The following is a 22,759-nucleotide window of genomic DNA, read 5'->3' on the forward strand; positions in this document are numbered from 1 at the left end:
CTCATTTGCATTTAAAGGGACACACACAAAATAGGGGCAACTTTGATTTGATTTATAATAAATGATTTGTGGGTATATTAAGCTGAAACTTCACAGACACATTCTGAGGACATCAGAGACTTATATTACATCTTGTGAAAAGGGGCGTTATAGGTCCCCTTTAACATCCATGGAGCCACACTGCACAAAAGTGTAAATGAAAAAATATATAATTATGTATAGGATAGCAACAACGCAACCTAGACTACATTAAATATGGGTTCACTTGCAACAAGAATAAACATAGTTTGTGCTGACCATGTAATTTGTGGTAAATTAATACATTTTAATGATCTTTTTTTTTTGTTGTCGATACTTAACATCAAATGTAAATTATATGTACTGAAGCATAACCAATTGTGAGCCCCTAATATATAAAGGAATAAACTGATGCTCCAACATACAGAATGCATTACGTCCAGATTAAATGTCACGTTTTCTGTAAGAACTAATACCTAAATGGCCACAATGCTCTGAATAATGCAAAGCCGTTATTCATTGCTATGATAATATCCCCTCCTCCATTGCTGTTCCCAGCAAGTGTCATTATTGAGTGAGTGTGTCTACAGTGATGTGTTAGTGTTACTCATAGCAGATGCTTCTGTCCTCATGGGTGAATGCACATGAGCATATCTTTGCACACATTGTATAAACACCAGCAAGAGAACAAATGCCACCAACCTCTGTTCCACAAACTTATCATTTCTCTCAAAGGGGAATGGAGCAGTGGCGCAACATTATGGCTGTTCTGAGACGTGCTTGGTGAACGATGTGGGAAGCCCGACTCTTTGTGCAAATGCAGATCCAGTTGCAGAGAGAGATCAACACAACGGCTCTCTGTCGGTGCATTGGGTGCATTCAGCTGTCTTGAACTGACTTAGTGTGGTGGTGGGAAAGAAATGAATGATGAAATAATGAAAAAAAATAGAGCAGTATTTTCCTCCATTTTCCTGCACAGGCATAATGACATAGCAAGGTTTTGAATACAGCATTGCCTCTATTTATATCTGTTGGCTGCCACTGAACCACCATGCTGTCAGGCAACAGCGGGATGGCAAAAAGATCTAGCTTCAGCAACATGGTTTCTAGTGAACTTGGTCCTGCTTTTTAGAAGCAGTAAAGACTGAGCTTAACATATCTGGTTACATGCAGGTAATGTACACTTTCTGAAATAAATAAATGGATTACAGGACAAACTTGTTCACATCATAAAGTAGAACATTGCGTTTATATATTTGTATCCAAAACAAACTGCATTGCATTTGAGAGGATGTATTTTTATCAGCTTACCCATTACCTGGGAATTCAATGGTTGAGCTACAGGAAAAGTTGCTCTCATAGCATGTAACATTATATGATACAAATAAAAAGTTAGACTAAGTTTTTATTAGTGTGAACTAATAGCCACAATACTCTTTGTAATGAAGAAATAATATTGATCAAAAGTAAAAAAAACAAAAAAAAACATGAATACATAAATATAAATAAAAATGAAATTTGGAAGAGTCTTTTATTATTTTAAAATGTATAATGAAATAGAAGTTAGTAATATTTGAAAAAAACAAATAAAATATCATAAATATAAAAAATATAAATTTGGCATATTTTATTTTTTCACTGTTTATTAAGGAAATAGTAATATTTAAAAATATATATAAACAATTCATGATATTTGTAATTGATGGCTACACCCACAATGTTGCCTAGAACTTTTTTTTTTCTTTTTGTTTTTTTCTTTTTCTGAGCCCCGTCCAACTCAGCTCAATTTGTAGGCTACACCATAGAAAACATTCAACAGGACAGCATTCCCGGTGGTATCCCCTGACAATGGCTCTGGTTACACAACATTTCTAGAGTCATTAAATCAAAACAGCATTTGTCAAAATTGATATAAAAGTTAAAAACCATCTATCTATCTATCTATCTATCTATCTATCTATCTATCTATCTATCTATCTATCTATCTATCTATCTATCTATCTATCTATCTATCTATCTATCTATCTATCTATCTATCTATCTATCTATCTATCTATCTATATTTTTACATAATCTTGGGCATCTTTATTTGTCATTGACTTGGTAATTTAGTTGATTAAGAATTTTAGCAAATAATAAAATAATAAAAATAATTTTAATAAGTGAAAATCTCTAAATACAGTTGCAATATATAATGCTGTCTCAGAATAGCCATAGCTCCCCTTTCAAGTCTTTCATGAATAACATGAGTATTTTAGAAAAAGGGAAAGTGAATTAAGAATGATATATTTTCAAAATAAAATTTGGATGCACCTATATGAATATTTTGGCCAATACCGATAACGATAATTCTTTATATTTGAATAACCGATAAATTGGCCGATAAATCTTAGTCAAAATTTTTATATAATTTTTGAAAGCCTAATTACAAAAACAAATGTCTTACCATTAAAAGCCATATCCCAAGCACACAATTATAATGTTTTCATTATAATATTATGCCGTCAATATGATGTACATTGTATTTTGACGTACATTGTATCAATAATATTTCAAGCAATTAAAAACCATAATGGCAGACAGTGCACATCTGAAGCTGAAGGAAAAAATCCATTATTTATTAGCTATATATATATATATATGATTTGTTTTCTTTTTAAGTTTCTTATATTCTTTTTTTAAGTGTTATTTTCTTAGTGTTTAGTTAGTTAAGTTTAGTTAGTTTAGTTAAGTTTAGTTAGGTTAAGTTTCAGTGAATTATATTGTTTGTTTTTTTTTGTTTGTTTTGTTTTTTTTACCTCATCCTGTGGGATTACACTTGTACACATGATTGAACGTGCACTTAATTAAGGTGATCAACTGTTGTCTATAAAGTGTTGTACCTTGGTTCACTAACCCTATTGAAAAAAACAGCATATGCTGGTAAGGTATGTTTTGGAGCCTGGCTGCTGGTTTGAACTGGTTTATGCTGGTCCTTAGTTGGTCATGAGCTGGTTTAAGCGGGTCCTGAGCTAAAGCTAGTTACTTAGGACCAGCACTTGACCAGCTTAAACCAGCTCATGACCAACTAAAGACCAGCACAAACCAGCTCAAACCAACTGCCATGCTTTAAAACAAATCTAACCAGCATATGCTGTTTTTTTTCAACAGGGAAGTTTGTGCCTGACGAAGACCTGATGGTCGAAACGTTGCAATCAATACTTTTATTTAGCAGTTATATCAGTGTGTGGACATCACGTTTATTTTTGCTTTAGTTTGGAAAGGGGAGCACATCTTGCACTGAGCTCACTTGTATTGATGAGCTCAGCTCATGTGGAGTAATTTGACGGACAGGAACCTTCTCCAGCCCCCATGGGTCTCATTCCTTCCAGCTGATCATAGAGGAAAGCACATCAGAGAGGCCTGGCCCAGCCAAATGCAATGCCCAATACTGATCAGGACCTGTTTTAATAGTACCGTGACTGAAAACAGAGTTCGATCCTCCTGCCACTTTTCCTTTTCATCATCATTGTTAAAGTGAGTCAGCGATGTTCACCAGAAATCCAAAAGCATCTGCCATCATCTCTTTTACTTTCATTTTATTGCAGAGTGTTCATTTTCTCAGAAATCCTACCTTATTTTGTACTCATGTTCTCTAGTAATAGTACGTTGTCCTGAATAGCCCTGTGGGTGATGAATTATACATCTCACATTTTATATAGAGTCTCTTACATGCTTCTGTTTTTGTCTTGACCTTATTTCTGTTTCCCTTTTTACCCTGCCACCCCTCATATCCCTCCTCCCAGCCCCCCGGTGAGATGTCTTCCTCGGACGAGGAGAGCCTGAGCGAACGTTCATGTGTGAGCGAGCGTTCGTTCCGCAGCGAGAGGTCTGGAGGCTCTCTCTCGCCCTGTGCCCACAGCGCAGCCGGGCCCAAAGGGGACACTCTGCCATGGAACCTATCGAAACATGAGAGACGCAAGCGCAAGAGCCAGGACTCAGTGCTGGACCCCGCGGAGAGGGCGGTCGTGCGAGTCGCAGGTAAGAGATTGGACTGTGAAAGTGAGAAATGTTTGTTCAGAAAGTGCTCTTCAGTATTTAAAGGGATAGTTCACCTAAAAATGGAAATCCATCATTTCGTTCCAAAACTGTATCCTTCTTCTGAGGAAGATATTTTGAAGAATATTTCAACTGGTTTTGTCCATATAATGAAAGTTGATGAGGTCCAAAACAACATTGGATATCACTGACTTTCATTGTATGGACAAAAAAAAAAAACGAATTATATTTTTTAAATAATATCCCTTTAAACACAATAATGCAGTCACTTTAAATCTAAGGTATGAATTAGACTAATTTATTGAGCAAATGGCACTTGTTTTGTGTGTCATATGATTCGATTCAAAGCAATCTGGCAAGATGGAAAGGAAGACATGCAGTGGTTTTTATATACATTAGTGTTCAAGATTGATACATGCAGCTGCATGTGGATCAAGTTCTGTGAAATAAACTGTCATTTGGCTCGAGTAGGAGAAAAGAGGCCAAATGTTGGGAGCTGAACTGTTTTGAGACCCTTTTTAGACTTGCTGGCTGTTGCTCTAGCTTTTCCTGCTGATTTCATTACTCCTGACAGACCGTGTCTGTGTTTCTAACCATTGCTGAAGTAAACAGTGCATTGAGTTGTTGGATACAAAGAGACAACAGGGTAAAGGGAAAGAGATCTAGTTATTCTTTAGTGACTGGGTGTAAATGCGATCAAAACTGTGAGAAAACACTAGTCACTGTTTACTAGGTTTATAAAAACGGATGCAAGGATATCCAAGGCACATCTGGAATGCTGTGCAGACTGTCACGCTACGGCCTCAACAGAGTTTTTCTGCCAATCCTAACCTCACATTTTTATGACCATGTGTCGGGCTTGTGTCCCTCCAGATTTGCCTCTGTCAGACATGATCTGTGATTGTTCCATCAGCGTTTGGGCCTTTTTTTTTTAGTCTGAGACTTTTGGTCTAAGCTTTATGAATATTTACATAATCGTAAGCCTAAAATACATGAGACTTGACAGCAGTAAACATCACTGAAGTCTACATTAGGATCAATGTCATGTCGCTCATTTGTTTTATTTTTTGGATCTATTCATTTATCTAAAAATACATTAAAATACATACACATTTAAAATACTCTTCTATGATGAGCATGTTTTTTATGTTTAAAGAAAAATATAAAAATTTAAAGTAACAGGGTGAAACAGCTGTCATGATATTATAAAGAAGAAAGAACACTATTAAAATAATTCTGAGAGAAAAATAATATTTGTAACAAAACTGCTTGTTAATATGTGAAAAAGTTCTAAAAAAAAACTAACATGCAGGAAAAAAAAGGAAATTATATCAGGGAGGACCCCTGCAGACCCTCATGAATGTACGTCAAAGTCAATAAGTATCTTAAAATATTAGCTAATTTGACCTTTTTAGAAAAAGCAAAGTTGTCCTGCCTGTGTCCATTACAATCACTACTTTTCAGGCAGCTCAAAGGGTGACTCAGCCTGAATCCCTCAATTCCCTTGTTGCCATGGGTTACCTGTTTCCTTTTCCAGCCCCCCTTAGTTTCCATGGCTATGAAGTAGGAGGGAAAGGGCGAAAACCCGAAAAACAAATAGTGAAGTACAGTTAGCGAGATCATTTGAATTTCAATTTGAATTTGAGAAAAAAGAGAGAGTCATTATGTGGAGCTTGGTTGTACTAAATGACCCGGAGACTTGAAAAGAAGATGAAAAGAAGCTGAAGACAAGAGTTGAGAGGAAGGAAAGGGGCAAAAAAGGGACAAAGTTCAAACAGGAGGTTAAAGGGGAAAAGTCGTGATGGCATATTAAAGGGTTAGTTCACCCAAAAAATGAAAATGATCCTATGATTTACTCACCCTCAAGCCATCCTAGGTGTATATGACTATCTTCTTTCAGTCAAACACAATCGGAGTTCTAGTAAAAAAATATTCTGGCTCTTCCAAGCTTTATAATGGGAATAGTAACCGAGATTTTGAAGCCCAAAATGCATTCATCCATCACAAAGGTATTGCATACGGCTCCAGGGGGTAAAAAAAGGTTTTTGTTAGAAAGATATCCATATTTATAACTTTATAAACTTTAATCACACGCTTCTGGTAACGTCCATCCGCACTTTCATGAGAGAGTCGAGTTCCGGCGTTTTAGGAGTAGCGAAAGCTTCGGTGAGAGTAGACGCCTCTCGCGGTTCAAACGAATAGGGCTGGCAACAAACTGAAGCTCCTCTGACATTTCTATTTAAAAATTCTCGTTTTAGACTTCTAATTTGTGACCGGTGTTTTGTTTTGCTATATATTTTGCGCTTCCGTGCTTGTCAGTACGTCATGTGTCAGGTCAAAGTTCACTCTTCCACCAGAATCGAATTGCATGTGATTCAAGTTGTAAATATGGATATTTTTCTTACAAAAATGCATCACTTTACTTCAGAAGGCCTTTATTTATCCATATGAAGCCATATGAATTACTTTTATGATGGATGGATGTGCTTTTTTTTGTCTTCAAAATTTTATACCATTCACTCCCATTATAAAGCTTGGAAAAGCCAGAATATTTTTTTAATATAACTCCAATTGTGTTGACTGAAAGAAGAAAGTCATATACACCTAGGATGGCTTGAGGGTGATTAAATTATGGGATAATTTTCATTTTTGGGCGAACTAACCCTTTAAAGGGAAGAGGTTAGAGACAACGAGCATGGAGGGAATATCTGGAAAGAAGGCGGATGCATATGATTTACAGCACTTCACTCTTGGAATGCCATGCTGCAAAACAGTTATGACAGTTGCCTAGAAAACATAGTGAGTTTCCAAACACAAACAACTCTATGCACGTAGATCTCAGCTCTGTCCACCTTTCATTTTGTGTGTGCGTGCAGGTGAAGTGGTTCGAACCCAAGCTGCAATCCAAAGGCAATAAATTGGCTAAATCACAGTGATGACAAAGACATTTCAGTCTGGGTGGCCTTTTACTGTTGTAAGTGACATCGGAATCAGTACACACCAAAGAAAGAGGATAAGACGCTGATGAAGCCATAACTTCACATAGTTTAAATGTGGCATGACGTGCAGAGTCACAATGGAAAAACACTTCTATAGAGCTTCCAGTCAAGGTTTATTGTTGTTGCCCACCTACAGAGTAAGAACAGAAACAAGATATGTTTTTTCCATTGGAAAGACAGTGAGACATGTATCTTTTTTACATTTATTATACACAACAGATGCTGTTATCTAATGCACACTTAGGTTAATGTTTAAAAACCTAATAATAAATTGAATATATAATTTCATCTTTAGCAAGTCTCAAAATGTAATGTATCATTTAAAGATACAGTAATTTCTGAGAAACATGTTATTTGAAATCACCAAAACAGACACGCCCCTACCCAAAAGGATCACACCCCTATCTTTATTGCTCCGCCCCCAAATTCATGAACACACTATACAACACTGGCACCTCCCCCATCATGAATGTATACGCCTCTTACTGCTGATTGGTTGCAAGCGAGTTTTGGTGCTCAGTCTGATCCACTTTCAACAGCGTTTCTCAGAAATTGCTTATTGCCCCTTTAAACGTGCCCTAGATTCAAAAATTGAATTTACCTCAGCATAGTTGAATAACAAGAGTTCAGTACATGGAAATGACATACAGTGAGTCTCAAACTCCATTGTTTCCTCCTTCTTATATAAATCTCATTTGTTTAAAAGACCTCCGAGGAACAGGCAAATCTCAACATAACCCCGACTGTTACGTAACAGTCGGGGTGTACACCCCAATATTTGCATATGCCAGCCCATGATCGAGGCATTACACAAGGGCAGCTAGTATTAACGTCTGGATCTGTGCACAGCTGAATCATCAGACTAGGTAAGCAAGCAAGAACAACAGCGAAAAATGGCAGATGGAGCAATAATAACTGACATAATCCATGATTACATGATATTTTTAGTGATATTTGTAAATTATCTTTCTAAATGTTTTGTTAGCATGTTGCTAATGTACTGTTAAATGTGGTTAAAGTTACCATCGTTTATTACTGTATTCACGGAGACAAGACTGTCGTTATTTTCATTATTAAACACTTGCAGTCTGTATAATTCATAAACACAACTTCATTCTTTATAAATCTCTCCAACAGTGTGTAATGTTAGCTTTAGCCACGGAGCACTATCAAACTCATTCAGAATCAATGTAAACATCAAAATAAACACTGTACTTGCACGATTAGACATGTTGCATGATGAACACTTTGTAAAGATCCATTTTGAGGGTTATATTAGCTGTGTGAACTTTGTTTATGGTGTTTAAGGCAAGCACGAGCTCTTGGGGCGTGGAGCACGAGATTTAAAGGGGCCGCGTACCCTGAATCGGCGCATTTATAATGATGGGCAGTTAAAAAAATTAATAAAAAAGAAACTATGGGGTATTTTAAGCTGAAACTTCACAGACACATTCAGGGTACACCTTAGACTTATATTACATCTTTTGAAAACGTTTTTCGGCACCTTTAACAATAATTTTTAATTTTTGAATTTATTTAGAAAAAGTAATATGAATATTTAATAATGACCCACAACATGATAATAATAATTTGTTTATCTGTAACGTTCAGAATTTTATCGGAGCATCCCTATTTGGAAGTTTGCTTTTTGCCAATGTTTTTAGCTTTTATGAGCCACCTAAATCGCAGAAGTGTTCCAGAAGAATTCCATTATTTTTTGCATATTGCATAAGGTTATCTGTTTGGCATATACACATTTATGTGTTTAAATGTAAAAGGAATGTGCATACCTAGTCAAATTTCAATCCAATCGATCAAGTGCTTGAAGTGACTAAGCATATATAGGCCCTTAAGAGCTTTTAAATGTAGATGTAGACTAACTGTAAATGCTATAAATGTAGAATGTTATCCTCTTATTCAGAGCTGGATGAGAAAGACATCTTATTTATATCTGTAAACTGATCCACTGTCACTGAAGCAAATCGCCTGATAAATAGTCCGTAATAATAGTGAGCCTAAAAATACTGTGCTTTTAAAAATAATTTTTGTAATAATTCCACTTATTTAAAAGCAAAAAGAGATTTTTAATGGAGCTAGAATATGTTTCAGTGATCAGCTCTTGCTTTATTTAAAGGGACAGTTCACCCTAAAATGAAAATGTAGCCATTATTTATTCACCCTGGTGTTGTTCTAATGTCATATGCCCTTCTTTAAGTTATGAACCACAAAAGGAGAATTTTTAAAAAATGTCCCTCTTGCGCTTGTCTATATAATGACAATGAATAGCGACCAGCATCAAGCTTTTTAAAAAAGATGCAAAAGTATGACAGAATGATCCCATGCGACACGTTTCGTATATTCCAAGTGTTCTGGGGGTGTACGATATGAAATTTAATGTATTATTTAATGAAAATCCTGATCTCGTTGGTCTTTTGTGCACGGCTACGTGACGTACGTGTTTGTGTGAATCTGTTAGTGCCACAGTTCACTCCGTCTCACCCAGAAAAAGCACTCAAGCTGTGAGAAATTGAAGACCAGAAGTCCGTTTGTCTGATGACAGAATGACAGTTGACGCGATAACTTCTTGTTACGACGAACACGATGGATATATTCACCTCAGAGAAGACGGTACATGGATTGTATTTCATTTATATATTTCATTTTTTTTTCCTTAAGTAAAATAGGGAAGGCGTAGGACAGACAGCATAAATGCTTTGTAGAATACGGAAAGCGGAAGCACGTGCAAGGCAATGTTTTGTGTTTATAAAGCATAAACAGTTTTTTTTTTTAAATGACCGATCATTTCACTAGATAAAACCTTATTCCTCATCTGGTATCGTTTAAAGCCCTTTGAAGCTGCACTGAAACTGTAATTTTGACCTTCAGCCGTCTGGAGGCCATTGAAGTCCACTATAAGGAGAAAAATCCTGGAATGTTTTCATCAAAAACCTTCATTTCTTTTCAACTGAAGACATGGGGGTGAGTAAATTATCTGGAAAATTTTATTTAAAAGTGGACTAATCCTTTAAATTTCATATCATACACCCCCAGAACACTTGAAATGTACAGCATGTGTCGCATGGGATCATTCTGTGATACTTTTGCGTCTTTTTTTAAAAATCTTGATGCTGGCCGCTCTTCACTGGCATTACAGTTGTGCTCAGAATTATTGGCACCCTTGGTAAATATGATCAAAGAAGACTGTAAAAATAAATCTGCATTGTTTATCCTTTTGATCTTTAATTCATAAAATGAGTAAAAATCTAAACTTTCATTGAAGGAAAATAATTGAAAGTGGGGGGAAATCACATTATGAAATAAATGTTTTTCTCCAAAACATGTTGGCCATAATTATTGGCACCCCCAGAATTTTTTATGAGTAAAATATCTCTGAAGTATATTCCCAGTCATATTTACATTTTTTTAGCACACTAGGGTGATCTTAAACATGAAATTGTGCAGCCATGACTTCCTGTTCCACAGGAGTATAAACATGAGGAAACACACAGGCCAAATCCCCTTAATCATTCATCACAATGAGTAAAACCAAATAATATAGTTCTGATGTGCAGCAAAAGATTGTTGAACTTCACAAAATAGAAAGTAGCTGTAAGAAAATAGATAAAGCACTGAAAATCCCCATTTCCACTATCAGGGCAATAATTAAGAAGTTCCAATCAACTAAAGATGTTACAAATCTGCCTGGAAGAGGACGTGTGTCTAAATCATCCTAATGCATAGTGAGGAGGAGAGTTTGAGTGGCCAAAGACTCTCCAAGGATCACAGCTGGAGAATTGCAGAGATTAGTTGAATCTTGAGTCTCAGAATGTGATAAAAAAAAAATGATCAAACAGCACCTACATCCCCACAAGTTGTTTAGAAGGTTTTCAAGAAAAATCCTCTGCTCTCATCCAGAAACAATCTCCAGCATATTCAGTTGTCAGACAAGACTGGAACTTCAAACAGGATGAGCTTCTATGGTCAGATGAAACTAAAAAAAGAGATTTTTGGCAGCAAACCCACCAGATGGGTTTGGTGCACACATGGATAAAAAGTGCCCCATGCCCACGGTTAAATATGCTGCTGGATCTTTAATGTTGTGGGCCTATTTTTCTGCTGGAGGTCCTGAACATCTTGTTCAGATACATGGCATCATGGATTCTATCAAATACTAACAGATAAAAAATCAAAACCTGACCACTTCTGATAGAAATCCAATAATGGGCAGTGGTTGGATCGTCCATCAGGACAATGATCCAAAACAAACATCAAAACCAACACAAAAATGTGTCACTGAGCACAAAATGAAGCTTCTGCCATGGCCATTCCAGTTCCCTGACCTGAACCCTAAAGAAAATGAGTGGAGTGAACTGAAGAGAAGAAGCACCAACATGGAGCTGGAATCTGAAGGATCTGGAGAGATTCTGTATGGAAGAATGGTCTCTGATCTCTCCTCAGGTGTTCTCCAAACTCATCAGGCATTATAGAAGACGAATCAGAACTGTTTTTTGGCAAAAGGAGGTTGCAAAAACTATTGAATAAAAGGGTGCCAATAATTGTGGCCAACGTGTTTTGGATATAAACATTTATTTCATAATGTGATTTCCCCCCACTTTCAATTCTTTTTTCTTCAATGAAAGGTTAGATTTTTACTCATTTTATGAATTAAAGATCAAAAGGATAAACAATGCAGATTTATTTTTACAGTCATCTTTGATCATATTTAGCGTGAGCAGGACATTTTTTTTTTTTAAGTTCTCCTTTTTGTGGTCCATAAAAGAAAGAAAGGTATACGACATTAGAACAACACCAGGGTGAGTAATTTATGACTCCATGTTCATTTTAGGGTAAACTATCCCCTTAATTATGATGCTCTCTTTTCCCGGAGCTGTGTAATGTGCCTCATTCACTACAGTGGGTTTAGGGACACATAGGGCCAACAGCAATATCTGCTGTCAGGCTATCAGTTGTTAGACACTGTGGGGTCATGTGTGCCTTCCAGGTCTCGCACTCAACTTTATTTGTTTGCAAGTGTGTGTATCTTTGCTGTTTTGGTAGAGGATTGTGAAGTATTGCTCTGTAGGAATGAATGTTTCAGCACACTCTTTAAAAGCATTTAGACCTAAACTTTCAGAGGCTGCTGGGCACCCAAGAGAGGCTTGGCTATTAGGAAACTTCATGGACTTGCATGGATCTACATCTGCTCTCAATATATTGAATGTTTGTCCCAGCACATGCAAAGGAAATAGGTCAGATAATGTTTACAACAGTTGTTTGAGAATGAGATGCAAGCACGCTATCAAATTTACTTTCTTTTTATGAGGAGCTGAGTGACTAAGGGGAATGGTGACACATAAATGCCCTAAGCAATTAGATTTATTCAGGGACAAAACTTTGTGTTCAAAGCAAATAGTAAAAGTAAATGTTCATGATGTATTCATTGTTTAACACATCAAGTGGAGTGTTAAAACTTTTTTTGTATTGTAAAAAAAGATAATTTGATAATAGAGTGTTTCTGAAATGATTAAACTGGCAATAAATTCAGGGGTTTCTCTGTTTCAGTTTATTGAAGTGGTTTGTTCTTGGATCAAAAGTTCTTGGTCTGGGTTTTTAAGATGAGGGAGTCTTGTCTTGATCTAGCTCTTGGAAAGGTTGGTCTTGGTCATGTTATGAGTTTTGGGGGTTTAAATATGCTTTTGTTGTTGTTATAAAGACAACCCATTACAACTGACTAATAAGAGAGATACACTATGAATCAAATCACTTACTTTATTTTGCCTGCAATGACACTTTGCAGCAGCTAGGTGGCAGTGCACTAGATGATCAAGTGAGACAAAAGCCTATCCACTGATACTCAGTACTGGGACAAAAACAGGCTACAAAAATGTCTATATATGTGAAAGGCAGTATTTTGGATATTCTGTTCAGAGGTATTGACCTATTTCTGATTTTCCAGCATCTTCCATTTCCTCACATAATTTGATTTTCTTTGCTCACCAGTCAATTTATACAGTATTTTGTGTAAATTAAAAATGCAATAACACCACCAGATGCACAGATAATGTGCCAAAAAATGTTATAAACATTAACAAATCTAGCATTCCCTTGAATTGAGACCACAGATGTTCAGCTCCATCTTGAATCATCTCAGAAAGTCTCATGGTATTGACAATATTTTGCATATGAATTCAATAGACAATTTATTTTCTGGTGTTGCTTGATACTAACAGGATCTGCTTATGCTTGTGTCACTAATAGGAAATTATCCAGAATCCCAAAGAATTTATTTACAATTCAAGTTGACATGAGCACGATTACTTAGAGTTTATATGAGTTTTTTTCCCCCGTTATTCATTTATTTATTTGTATTAATATTACACATTTATAGTACAAAAGTGAGAAGTAGCCAAGAGAAAAGAGCCAGGGGTTCAGGGATGGCCAAACATGACATCACATTGAAAATGAGACAGGAAAATAAATAATAATAACAATTAAATAAATAAATAAATAAATAAATAAATAAATAAATAAATAAATAAATAAATAAATGGGGAAATATCAGTTAAACAGATCACAAACATAATCCTCCCCACAAAACAAAATAAAGATTATACAAAGACACCAAAAAGTGAGCATACATTCCGAGTTTTAGTAGCCTTTTTGTTACAGGAGATAGAAATTATATGAGTTAGCAAGTGAAATATGGAAAGCAGATCGTCAGGATTATAAGGCTGCCTTTGAATTTGCCTGATTTTAAAATGTTTTCATAAGTATCTGACCGTGTTTATAAAATGTATAGACGCAGCTTTGACCATTTATAAAAGGTGCATCTTTAAAATTGCTTTCAGGACATAGTAATGTTTATTTTTTTCCCTAAAGTTTAATATAGGACTAGTAGAAGCAGGTGGTAGGGAGTGATGCACCGCTCAGCTTTAACCAGTGGGGGGCGACAAAACCCAAGAATCAGACCCAATAACATCAGCCATTGTCACCATGAATTTCCTGCGCTGGATGTTCCTGGCGTGGCTGTGGAAGGAAGGGAGGGATGGAGGAGGAGGAGAGTGCAGGCACTGCGGGAAGAATAGAGAAACATGAACCCCATTCGCACAGGGGAAAATAGAGGGAGGACTGAGACACACGCCGTGTGATTATTATAGAAGCGGCCATTACACTGAGCAGCACGGATGGAAAAAAACATAATATAGCTGGTACCGGCGAGTCAAGAGCGCATTGACAAAGGAATATAAGAAGCACTAGCCGGATACCGTTTCATTGAGGCCTCGTATCTGCTTTCGGAAGGAGCCGAACGGACCGCCCACCGCACATAGACACACACATACTTGAGGAGCGCACACATATAAACCCAATCACCGGCTCGCACGCGCTACAATGGACTTTAAATACGATAACCGTTGGGATTCTGATCTAAATCAATGAAAGATGGGTTTATTTAGTTATACATCTAGATTTAAACCTTTTCTGGCGTTTAACCGTCATATATGATAGGTGATATTTACTCTAAAGATAGATATTTACGTATTTTTATTTATCTAATCTTGGAACCGCTGGTCCAAAGTAGCTTTGTTTCACTAACTAGATTTATTTAATTCACCGTGTTTACGAACGCCAAATATATTATAATACGCTTTAGAAACATACTGAAACGTGAATAAGTCTGTATCCACTGTGGATATTTAACCCAAACCGAACTTGACAGCTGTTGTCGGACGACCGGGATCCACCGTCCTGGATTACTCTATCAGCGGGCCGCTGTGAGTCGGCCAGCGGGAGTGAGAGACGCTATGGCCGGCTACATCCCGGGCTTACTCCCGGCGAATCACTCCCAGGAGAAGGAGTTCGCACAGGCGTATGAGGATGTGCTGGAGAGATATAAAGGTAAACGACTCACTGAAGCTCCGGTTTGTTGTGTTGTTTACCTTGGGAAAACTATGCGACTGTTTATGCGTCCGCTTTATATTTGCTATTTGTTGTCAGTTGTCCAAGGACATTGGAGGTGGATGGTGGGTCTCTTTTCCCATGAGTTTGTGAAAGGGCAGAGGACATCTAGTGCTTCTGTGTAGTACTATATTCAGAGAATGTTGTTAATTAGCTATTTTTGTAAATGAGAAATTAAAAGGAGACACTTTTTTTTTTCTTTTTTTCTCTAGGAACCACACTAAAAGATAATTTAATATAAAACAGTTTTCTTGTCTATCCAAGCCTATCCAGTATTATAGTGCTGCCAGTGCTTGTTCATTTTTACACATTGCTGTCAGAGCTTGTTTAATAGTGTCCCAGCTTGTCTTCTATTCTAGTCCACTGGTGTCCGAGCTTGTCCTTTAGTATGACTAGAATGTGATGCCTTGAGTTTGTCCAGTATACCTCTACTGCAGGGGTTCCCAAACCTTTTTTTGTCAGCTGAAACCCTTAAATGTAAATATTTTCTTGAAGTACCTGAGATTAAGTTGATATTTCAATAATTTAACAACACATTTGGATGCTCAAGATTCTCTAATGTCAGTTGATCACAATGGGGTTAGAACCCAATCAAACTGAATATAATAATAATAAGAATATGAACAATTATGTTTTAACTCAAATTTAATAAAATGTAATTGAACTGCAAAATTAAAACAATATATATTTGTGACCCTGGACCACAAAACCAGTCATAAGTTTCAATTCAAACTGAGATTTATGGCAATGGCAATTTTATTTGTATAGCACATTTCATACACAATGATAATTCAAAGTGCTTTACATAAAGAATAATAATAAAAATAGAACATAAGGAATAGAAATAACAGTAAAAACAGAGAATTTTGCTATCTGGATGGATGAGCTAGGGAGTTTTTTTTGTTGTTGTTGTTGTCTGTCAGAGTGGATCCATCAGAGCAGATCTAAATGGATCTTCCTCACACGACCGGACCACTACCTGTTAAGGCATTTATACATCATTTGAAAGCTGAATAAATAAGCTTTCCACTGATGTATGGACCATTTTTGGCTGAGATATAACTATTTGAAAATCTGGAATCTGAGGGTGCAAAAAAAATATAATATTGAGAAAATCACCTTTTAAAGTTGTCCAAATTAAGTCCTTAGCAATGCATATCTACTTACAAAAATACATTTTTGATATATTATTTACGGTAGGAAATTTACAAAATATCTTAATAATAATAATAATAATAAACTTTATTTTATATAGCGCCTTTAAAGTTATATCTCAAAGCGCTTCACAGAAACATATAAATACAATAAACATACATTTGAGCAGAATTAAGAGGAAAAAAAAAAAAAAAAAAAAAAAAAATCACTTGTATGCAAGCCTAAAAAAGTAAGTTTTAAGTGAAGATTTAAAAACACTAAAAGAGTCAGCATGTCTGATCTCATTGGGAAGAGCATTCCAGAGTTTGGGAGCAAAAGAAGAAAAAGCCCGGTCACCCATAGAGCGTAAACGTGTAGAAGGTACAATTAAAAAGCCAGAATCAGAAGAACGAAGATTGCGTCTTGGGGTGTATGCAGTTAAAAGTTCGGACAGATATTGTGGCGCTAAACCATTCAAGGCCTTGTAGGTGAGCATGAGAATTTTAAAATCGATGCGAAACCTGACCGGTAGCCAGTGCAAAGACTCCAAGATGGGAGTGATGTGCTCACTTGTCCTGGATCTTGTCAGGATTCTGGCTGCTGAGTTTTGGACATACTGTAATCTGTTTATGGTAGATTTGGAAACCCCAGCAAGCAGAGCATTACAATAATCGATACGAGAAAAGATAAATGAATTGATCAGTTTTTCAGCCGCCGAGAAAGATAACATGGGGCGCAATCGTGCAATATTTCTAAGATGAAAAAATGAAGTTTTGACCATATTTTGGACATGAGGATCAAATGTTAAATTTGCATCAAATATCACCCCCAAATTTTTTAATTTAGTTTGAAACTCCAAAGCAGAGCCATCCACCATTAAGGTTACAGCATCAGCTTTACGAATTTGTTGGGGTGAACCGATGAGCATAACCTCAGTCTTATCGCTGTTAAGACAGAGAAAATTATGAGACATCCAAATTTTTATCTCAGAGATGCAGTGTTCTAGAAAGCCAACAGCCGTATTATCGCCAGGTTTTGAATGAATATAAATCTGGGTGTCATCTGCATAAAAATGGAACTTAAGACCCAAGGATCTGAGAAGTTGACCCAGGGGGAAAATGTACATACTAAAAAGCAAGGGACTCAAAACAGATCCCTGGGGAACTCCAAATTGCACTGCCCCAACTTTGGATCTGCATCCCCCCAGGGACACAAACTGCCTTCGATCGGAGAGGAAAGACTTGAACCATTTTAATACTGTGTCAGTAACACCAAAAACAGTTTCCAAACAATTGAGTAAAACAAAATGATCCACTGTGTCAAAAGCTGCACTGAGATCGAGAAGAATAAGAATTGAAAGACAGCCAGAGTCCGCAGCGATTAACAAGTCATTTGTGACCTTAACTAATGCTGTTTCAGTGCTATGTAATTTGCGGAAACCAGATTGGAGGGGCTCAAAAAGATTATTGACAGAGAGGTGAGCGTATAATTGAGAAGCCACAGTTCGCTCAAGCAATTTAGCGAGAAAGGGTAGATTTGAGATGGGACGAAAATTATTAAGGTTGTCCCAGTCTGCGTTGGTCTTTTTTGGTATAGGTGTTACAGCAGCAATTTTGGTATAGGTGTTACAGCAGCAAAATCTTCATGGAATATGATCTTTACTTAATATCCTAATGATTTTTGGCATAAAAGAAAAATCAATAATTTTGGCCCATACAATGTATTGTTGGCTATTGCTACAAATATACCCGTGCGACTTATGACTGGTTTTGTGGTCCAGGATCACATTTTATGATGTTCACAAGTTACAATACTAAAATTATTTTATTTTATTATTTTAAATAACACATTATGTTCTTAAAGGCACATTAAACTGCACATGCACATTCAGATCATTTCACTTCATTTGCTGTGATCTGAGCGTCTCTGAGGTGCTGAAAACACTGGTTCATGTGTGTAAATGATCACAGTGCCGCGCTTCACTCTGAAACTGCACAACAGACTATATACTTATCTACTTAAAGGGATAGTTCACCCAAAAATGAAAATTTGATGTTTATCTGCTTACCCCCAGGGCATCCAAGATGTAGATGACTTTTTTTCTTCAGTCGAACGCAAATTATGATTTTTAACTGCAACCGCTGCCGTCTGTCAGTCAAATAATAGCAGTGATTGGGAACTTGAACAATAAGAGTCGAAAAAACTTCCATAGACAAATCCAAATTAAACCCTGCGGCTCGTGACGGCACATTGATGTCCTAAGACACGAAACGATCGGTTTGTGCGAGAAACCGAACATTATTTATATAATTTTTTACCTCTAATACACCACTATGTCCAACTTCGTTCAGCTTCCGGCTAGTGAGGTCTGATCGCGCTCTGACAACGGAAGTGATGTCTCGCGCTCATTGAAGTATATGGGCGAGACTTCACTTCCGTCAACAGAACGCGTTTTTTGACCTGACTAACAGGAAGCTGAACGAAGTTGGACATAGTGGTGTATTAGAGGTAAAAATTATATAAATAATGTTCGGTTTCTCGCACAAACCGATCGTTTCGTGTCTTAGGACATTAATGTGTCGTCACGAGCCGCAGGTTTTAATTTGGATTTGTCTAAGCAAGTTTTATTTACTGTTATAGTTGAAGTTCCCATCTACTGCTATTATTTGACTGACAGAGGGCAGCGGTTGCAGTTAAAAATCATAATTTGCGTTCGACTAAAGAAAAAAAGTCACCTACATCTTGGATGCACTGGGGGTAAGCAGATAAACATCAAATTTTCATTTTTGGGTGAACTATCCCTTTAAATCGCAGTCTTTGATAATCACACAAAGATTTATCGCTATTACAGTTTTTTTTTTAAATGTTGGACTCTATTTACTTATTTTAATTTTACATTTAACTTAATGAAATATTAACTTTTCGTCAACTCACAAACCCCCTGCAGTTTCCTCACGAAACCCTGTTTGGGAAACCCTACCCTAGTATCCCAGCTTGTCTGGTTTTCCACTGCTGTCTGAGCTTCTCCAGTGGTCCACTGCTGTCTGATCATGTCCAGTTGTCCAGTATCCGTAAAGGATGGTGCTCAGATGGACAGCAGTGAACCCCTGAGGGCCTCAGAGGAGCTGTTCTGTACTTCTAATGACGGTGTTTCTGTGAAATATGAATACCTCAAATTAAATTGACCGTGATGGGAATATAAGGGAGAGCGAGTGATGTCAGTTGACTCGGAGAGCATCTGTGATGGAGCCTTGATGAAAAGGGCCTTTTTAATTATTGATTATTGTAATGAAATGCGATTCTGTTGGGGCCTTTGGGACAGGGGCCTGCGATAGCATCAAGAGTTTATTTTGAAACTCTGTGATCTTAATGGATCCTCTGTAACTGATCATCTGTAAAAAATGTGCTTATATTTGTGAAAAGGCTTTGATATCAAATCAAGTACAGTGTTTTTTCTGTGCTATTTAGAAGCATGACCATTGTCCATTAGAGGCACTACATAATCACCTATAATAATGTTTTATAAAAATGGAAGCTCAGTTGATGTACTAATGCATCCAGCCTCTCCCTTCACACTGTATGTCTATTCAAATTAATGTTTATTCAAATAAATGAAATACATTTTTTTTGACTGACGTTTCGCCAATATATCACTTTTGAAACAAGGCTAACATGAACAAGAGTGCTGGCCTCCACAGAGAGCGTGGTAAATCAAGCTTAATTAATTGTATGCATTACACCCACATTAGCCAACAGAAATTTTCAAAGTGGTTGCCAAGGGAGTTGTTTTATTTTGATGAATGAAAGGCCCTGATAAAGGGCAGAAATATCTAAACTTATGCAACTTCCTTCTTGTATTCTATTTATGCCTCTCGTTTATTCTTATTCTTCATGTATTGACACAGCCAGCCTTCCTCTTTTCTTCCCAGGCTAGCTTTGTCAAAGGTCAATAGATTTAGCTTTATATGCACCACTGGCTCTACATTGGACTTTTGTCACCGCATCTATTGTGACGTTTACTTTGTTTTATGCTGAGTGATGTTTAAATGTACATTTATTATTATTTTTTTTAATTAATTAAATATTTTATACACACTACCAGTTAGAGTTGTCAAAAGTACAGAATTAGGTACTAAGTCAGTACTGAAATTTTAAAAATGTGAGCACTGTTTAGCGGATTCGTAAACACCTCTGATTGGCCATTGTGTTCACACACTAATCAGATATTTCTGTGATTGGCTACAATGATCAACGCTTCAAAAACATGTTGTAAATAAATAGACATCTTTGACGGTCTTCACTGAGATACACAGGGTAGCGTTTGAAAGCAGGCATCTATCAACGGATAGACGTCTGCTGATAGACGCCTGCTTTCAAACGCTCCCACTTTCAAACACTTCCGTGTGCTTTCAAACGCTCCCATGCGTTGATCATTGTAGCAAATCACAGACATATCTACTGAGCGTGTGAACACAGTGGCCAATCAGAGGTGTTTACGAACCCGCTCAACAGCACTCAAAGCATCACATTTTTAAAATATTAGTACCGAAGTCATTACTTTTGACAACATTTACTTGATCTATTCATGATAATACAAAACTTTTGTTTCTAAAACTCAAGATTAAATGCTTGAATACAGTTTTGTTGATGAATATAAAATGTGTCCATGGCTAAATTTCTCATGACAGAACTCCAGTGCAGAACTGTTAAGATATAACTTCTTATGTTCACTACATAATTTTAAAGGTGCCATAGAACGACTTTTTAAAAGAAGTAATATAAGTCTAAGGTGTCCCCTGAATGTGTCTATGAAGTTTCAGCTCAAAATACCCCATAGATTTTTTTTAACTATGAGCCGATTCAGGCTGCGGCCCCTTTAAATGCTCACGCTCCCCGCCCACGGAGCTCGCGCTTGCCTTTAACAGCATAAACAGTGTTTGTCATGCAGCATGTTTAATCGTGTAAGTATGGTATTTATTTGGATGTTTACATTTGATTCTGAGTGAGTTTGATAGTGCTCCGTGGCTAAAGCTAACATTACACACTGTTGGAGAGATTTATAAAGAATGAAGTTGTTTATGAATTATACAGACTGCAAGTGTTTAAAAAATGAAAATAACGACAGTCTTGTCTCCGTGAATACAGTAAGAAATGATGGTAACTTTAACCACATTTAACAGTACATTAGCAACATGCTAACGAAACATTTAGAAAGACAATTTACAAATATCACTAAAAATATCATGATATCATGGATCAGTTGTTATCGCACCATCTGCCATTTTTCGCTATTGTTCTTGCTTGCTTACCTAGTCTGATGATTCAGCTGTGCACAGATCCATACGTTAATACTGCCAGGCCTTGTCTAACACCTTGAACGTGGACTGGCATATGCAAATATTGGGGGCGTACACCCCGACTGTTACGTAACAGTTGGTATTATGTTGAGATTGGCCTGTTCGTCGAAGGTCTTTTAAACAAATGAGAATTATATAAGAAGGAGGAAACAATGAAGTTTGAGGCTCACTGTATGTCATTTCCATGTACTGAACTCTTATTATTTAACTATGCCAAGATAAATTCAATTTTTAATTCTAGGGCACCTTTAAAATATAGAAAATATTATTTATAATGAGTAGGTGTGTCCAATCCCTTAAGTAGTTGTGTATATCTTGAAGTATCACATGATGTTTTCAGAGCTTGAAGCTTTCTTCAGTGTCTATCATTTCAGTATCATTAAACTTTCCCCATGTTTGCATTGAAACGGGAGCGGTCACACTTATACAAATTTGTGTATATTACTGAATGTTTGTATAAAGCTGCGTCACTTGTGGCAGTTTCATGAAGAATAGGAGGGGAAATGTGAGAAATGAGGATTTGGTGGCTTGTCGAAGGTGTCACTTAAAGCTGAAATCTGAGTCGTACACATGATACAGGGATTGAATAATTCAGGGGCTTCTGTATGTGAGTGCACGTCTGTTTATAAGAGGGCGGTGATTATTTGGATCATATTTATATTTTGTTTTGAGCATAAGTTGTTTTTCCATACATGTTGTTAACTGAAGACAATAGCAGGATATGGAAGCCCGACTGGTTTGCAGAATGAGAATGAAACAAAACCATGAGTCAGAAGAAAACACTCATTCAGGAAGCACAGTGATATACAAACCACAGCAGCTTGCAAATGACAGAAATGGACACAGCCCTGGTGTCGATGGTCAGCTGTCACTCCATTACATAATGTTCAAACAGGACTCGCGTCGCACCAGCTAGAAGCTGTCCATGCTGGACGCGACAAAGCGACGGTTGCAAATCCATTTGTCCTTTGTATCAAAAGTAGTACTTCAGAAATACAATCAGGCATCAGTTTACTGTTGGGAATTTATTGTGTCCCATCCAGTGTAGACGGCATTACTGATTGCTTAAAATAGGCTCTATTTGCTTTTGTCGCTTCGTTTCGCACCGCTCGCATCTGGTGTAGACACGGTGTAAGACAGATGCTGTTGACATCCTGGAGACATGCAAGGAGAAAAGTTAAATAGTCACATTTCATGCCAGACCAGAACTGCTTTGCAAGATTATACATAAAATCCTTCATGAGATGCATAGGAAAC

General features: G+C 36.9%; 1 protein-coding gene across 15 annotated transcripts in view; it reads left to right on the forward strand.

The window, feature by feature from the left end:
- Window positions 1-3,803: 3,803 nt before the first annotated feature.
- LOC137002072 (microtubule-actin cross-linking factor 1-like) overlaps window positions 3,804-22,759 on the forward strand; it is a 184,030-nt gene continuing 165,074 nt past the window's right edge. For 14 of the 15 annotated variants that reach the window (XM_067361534.1, XM_067361545.1, XM_067361536.1 and 11 more), the window contains exon 1: window positions 3,804-4,038. In XM_067361534.1, coding sequence (XP_067217635.1) covers window positions 3,816-4,038 — 223 coding nt within the window. In that variant the 5' untranslated portion in view covers window positions 3,804-3,815. Of the gene's footprint in view, window positions 4,039-14,155; window positions 14,952-22,759 lie in introns of those variants that run through there. The other variant, XM_067361546.1, reaches the window with a different exon arrangement.

This window comes from Chanodichthys erythropterus, chromosome 15 (genome assembly GCF_024489055.1).
Source record: "Chanodichthys erythropterus isolate Z2021 chromosome 15, ASM2448905v1, whole genome shotgun sequence".
In the NCBI taxonomy this organism is placed as follows: Eukaryota; Metazoa; Chordata; class Actinopteri; order Cypriniformes; family Xenocyprididae; genus Chanodichthys; species Chanodichthys erythropterus.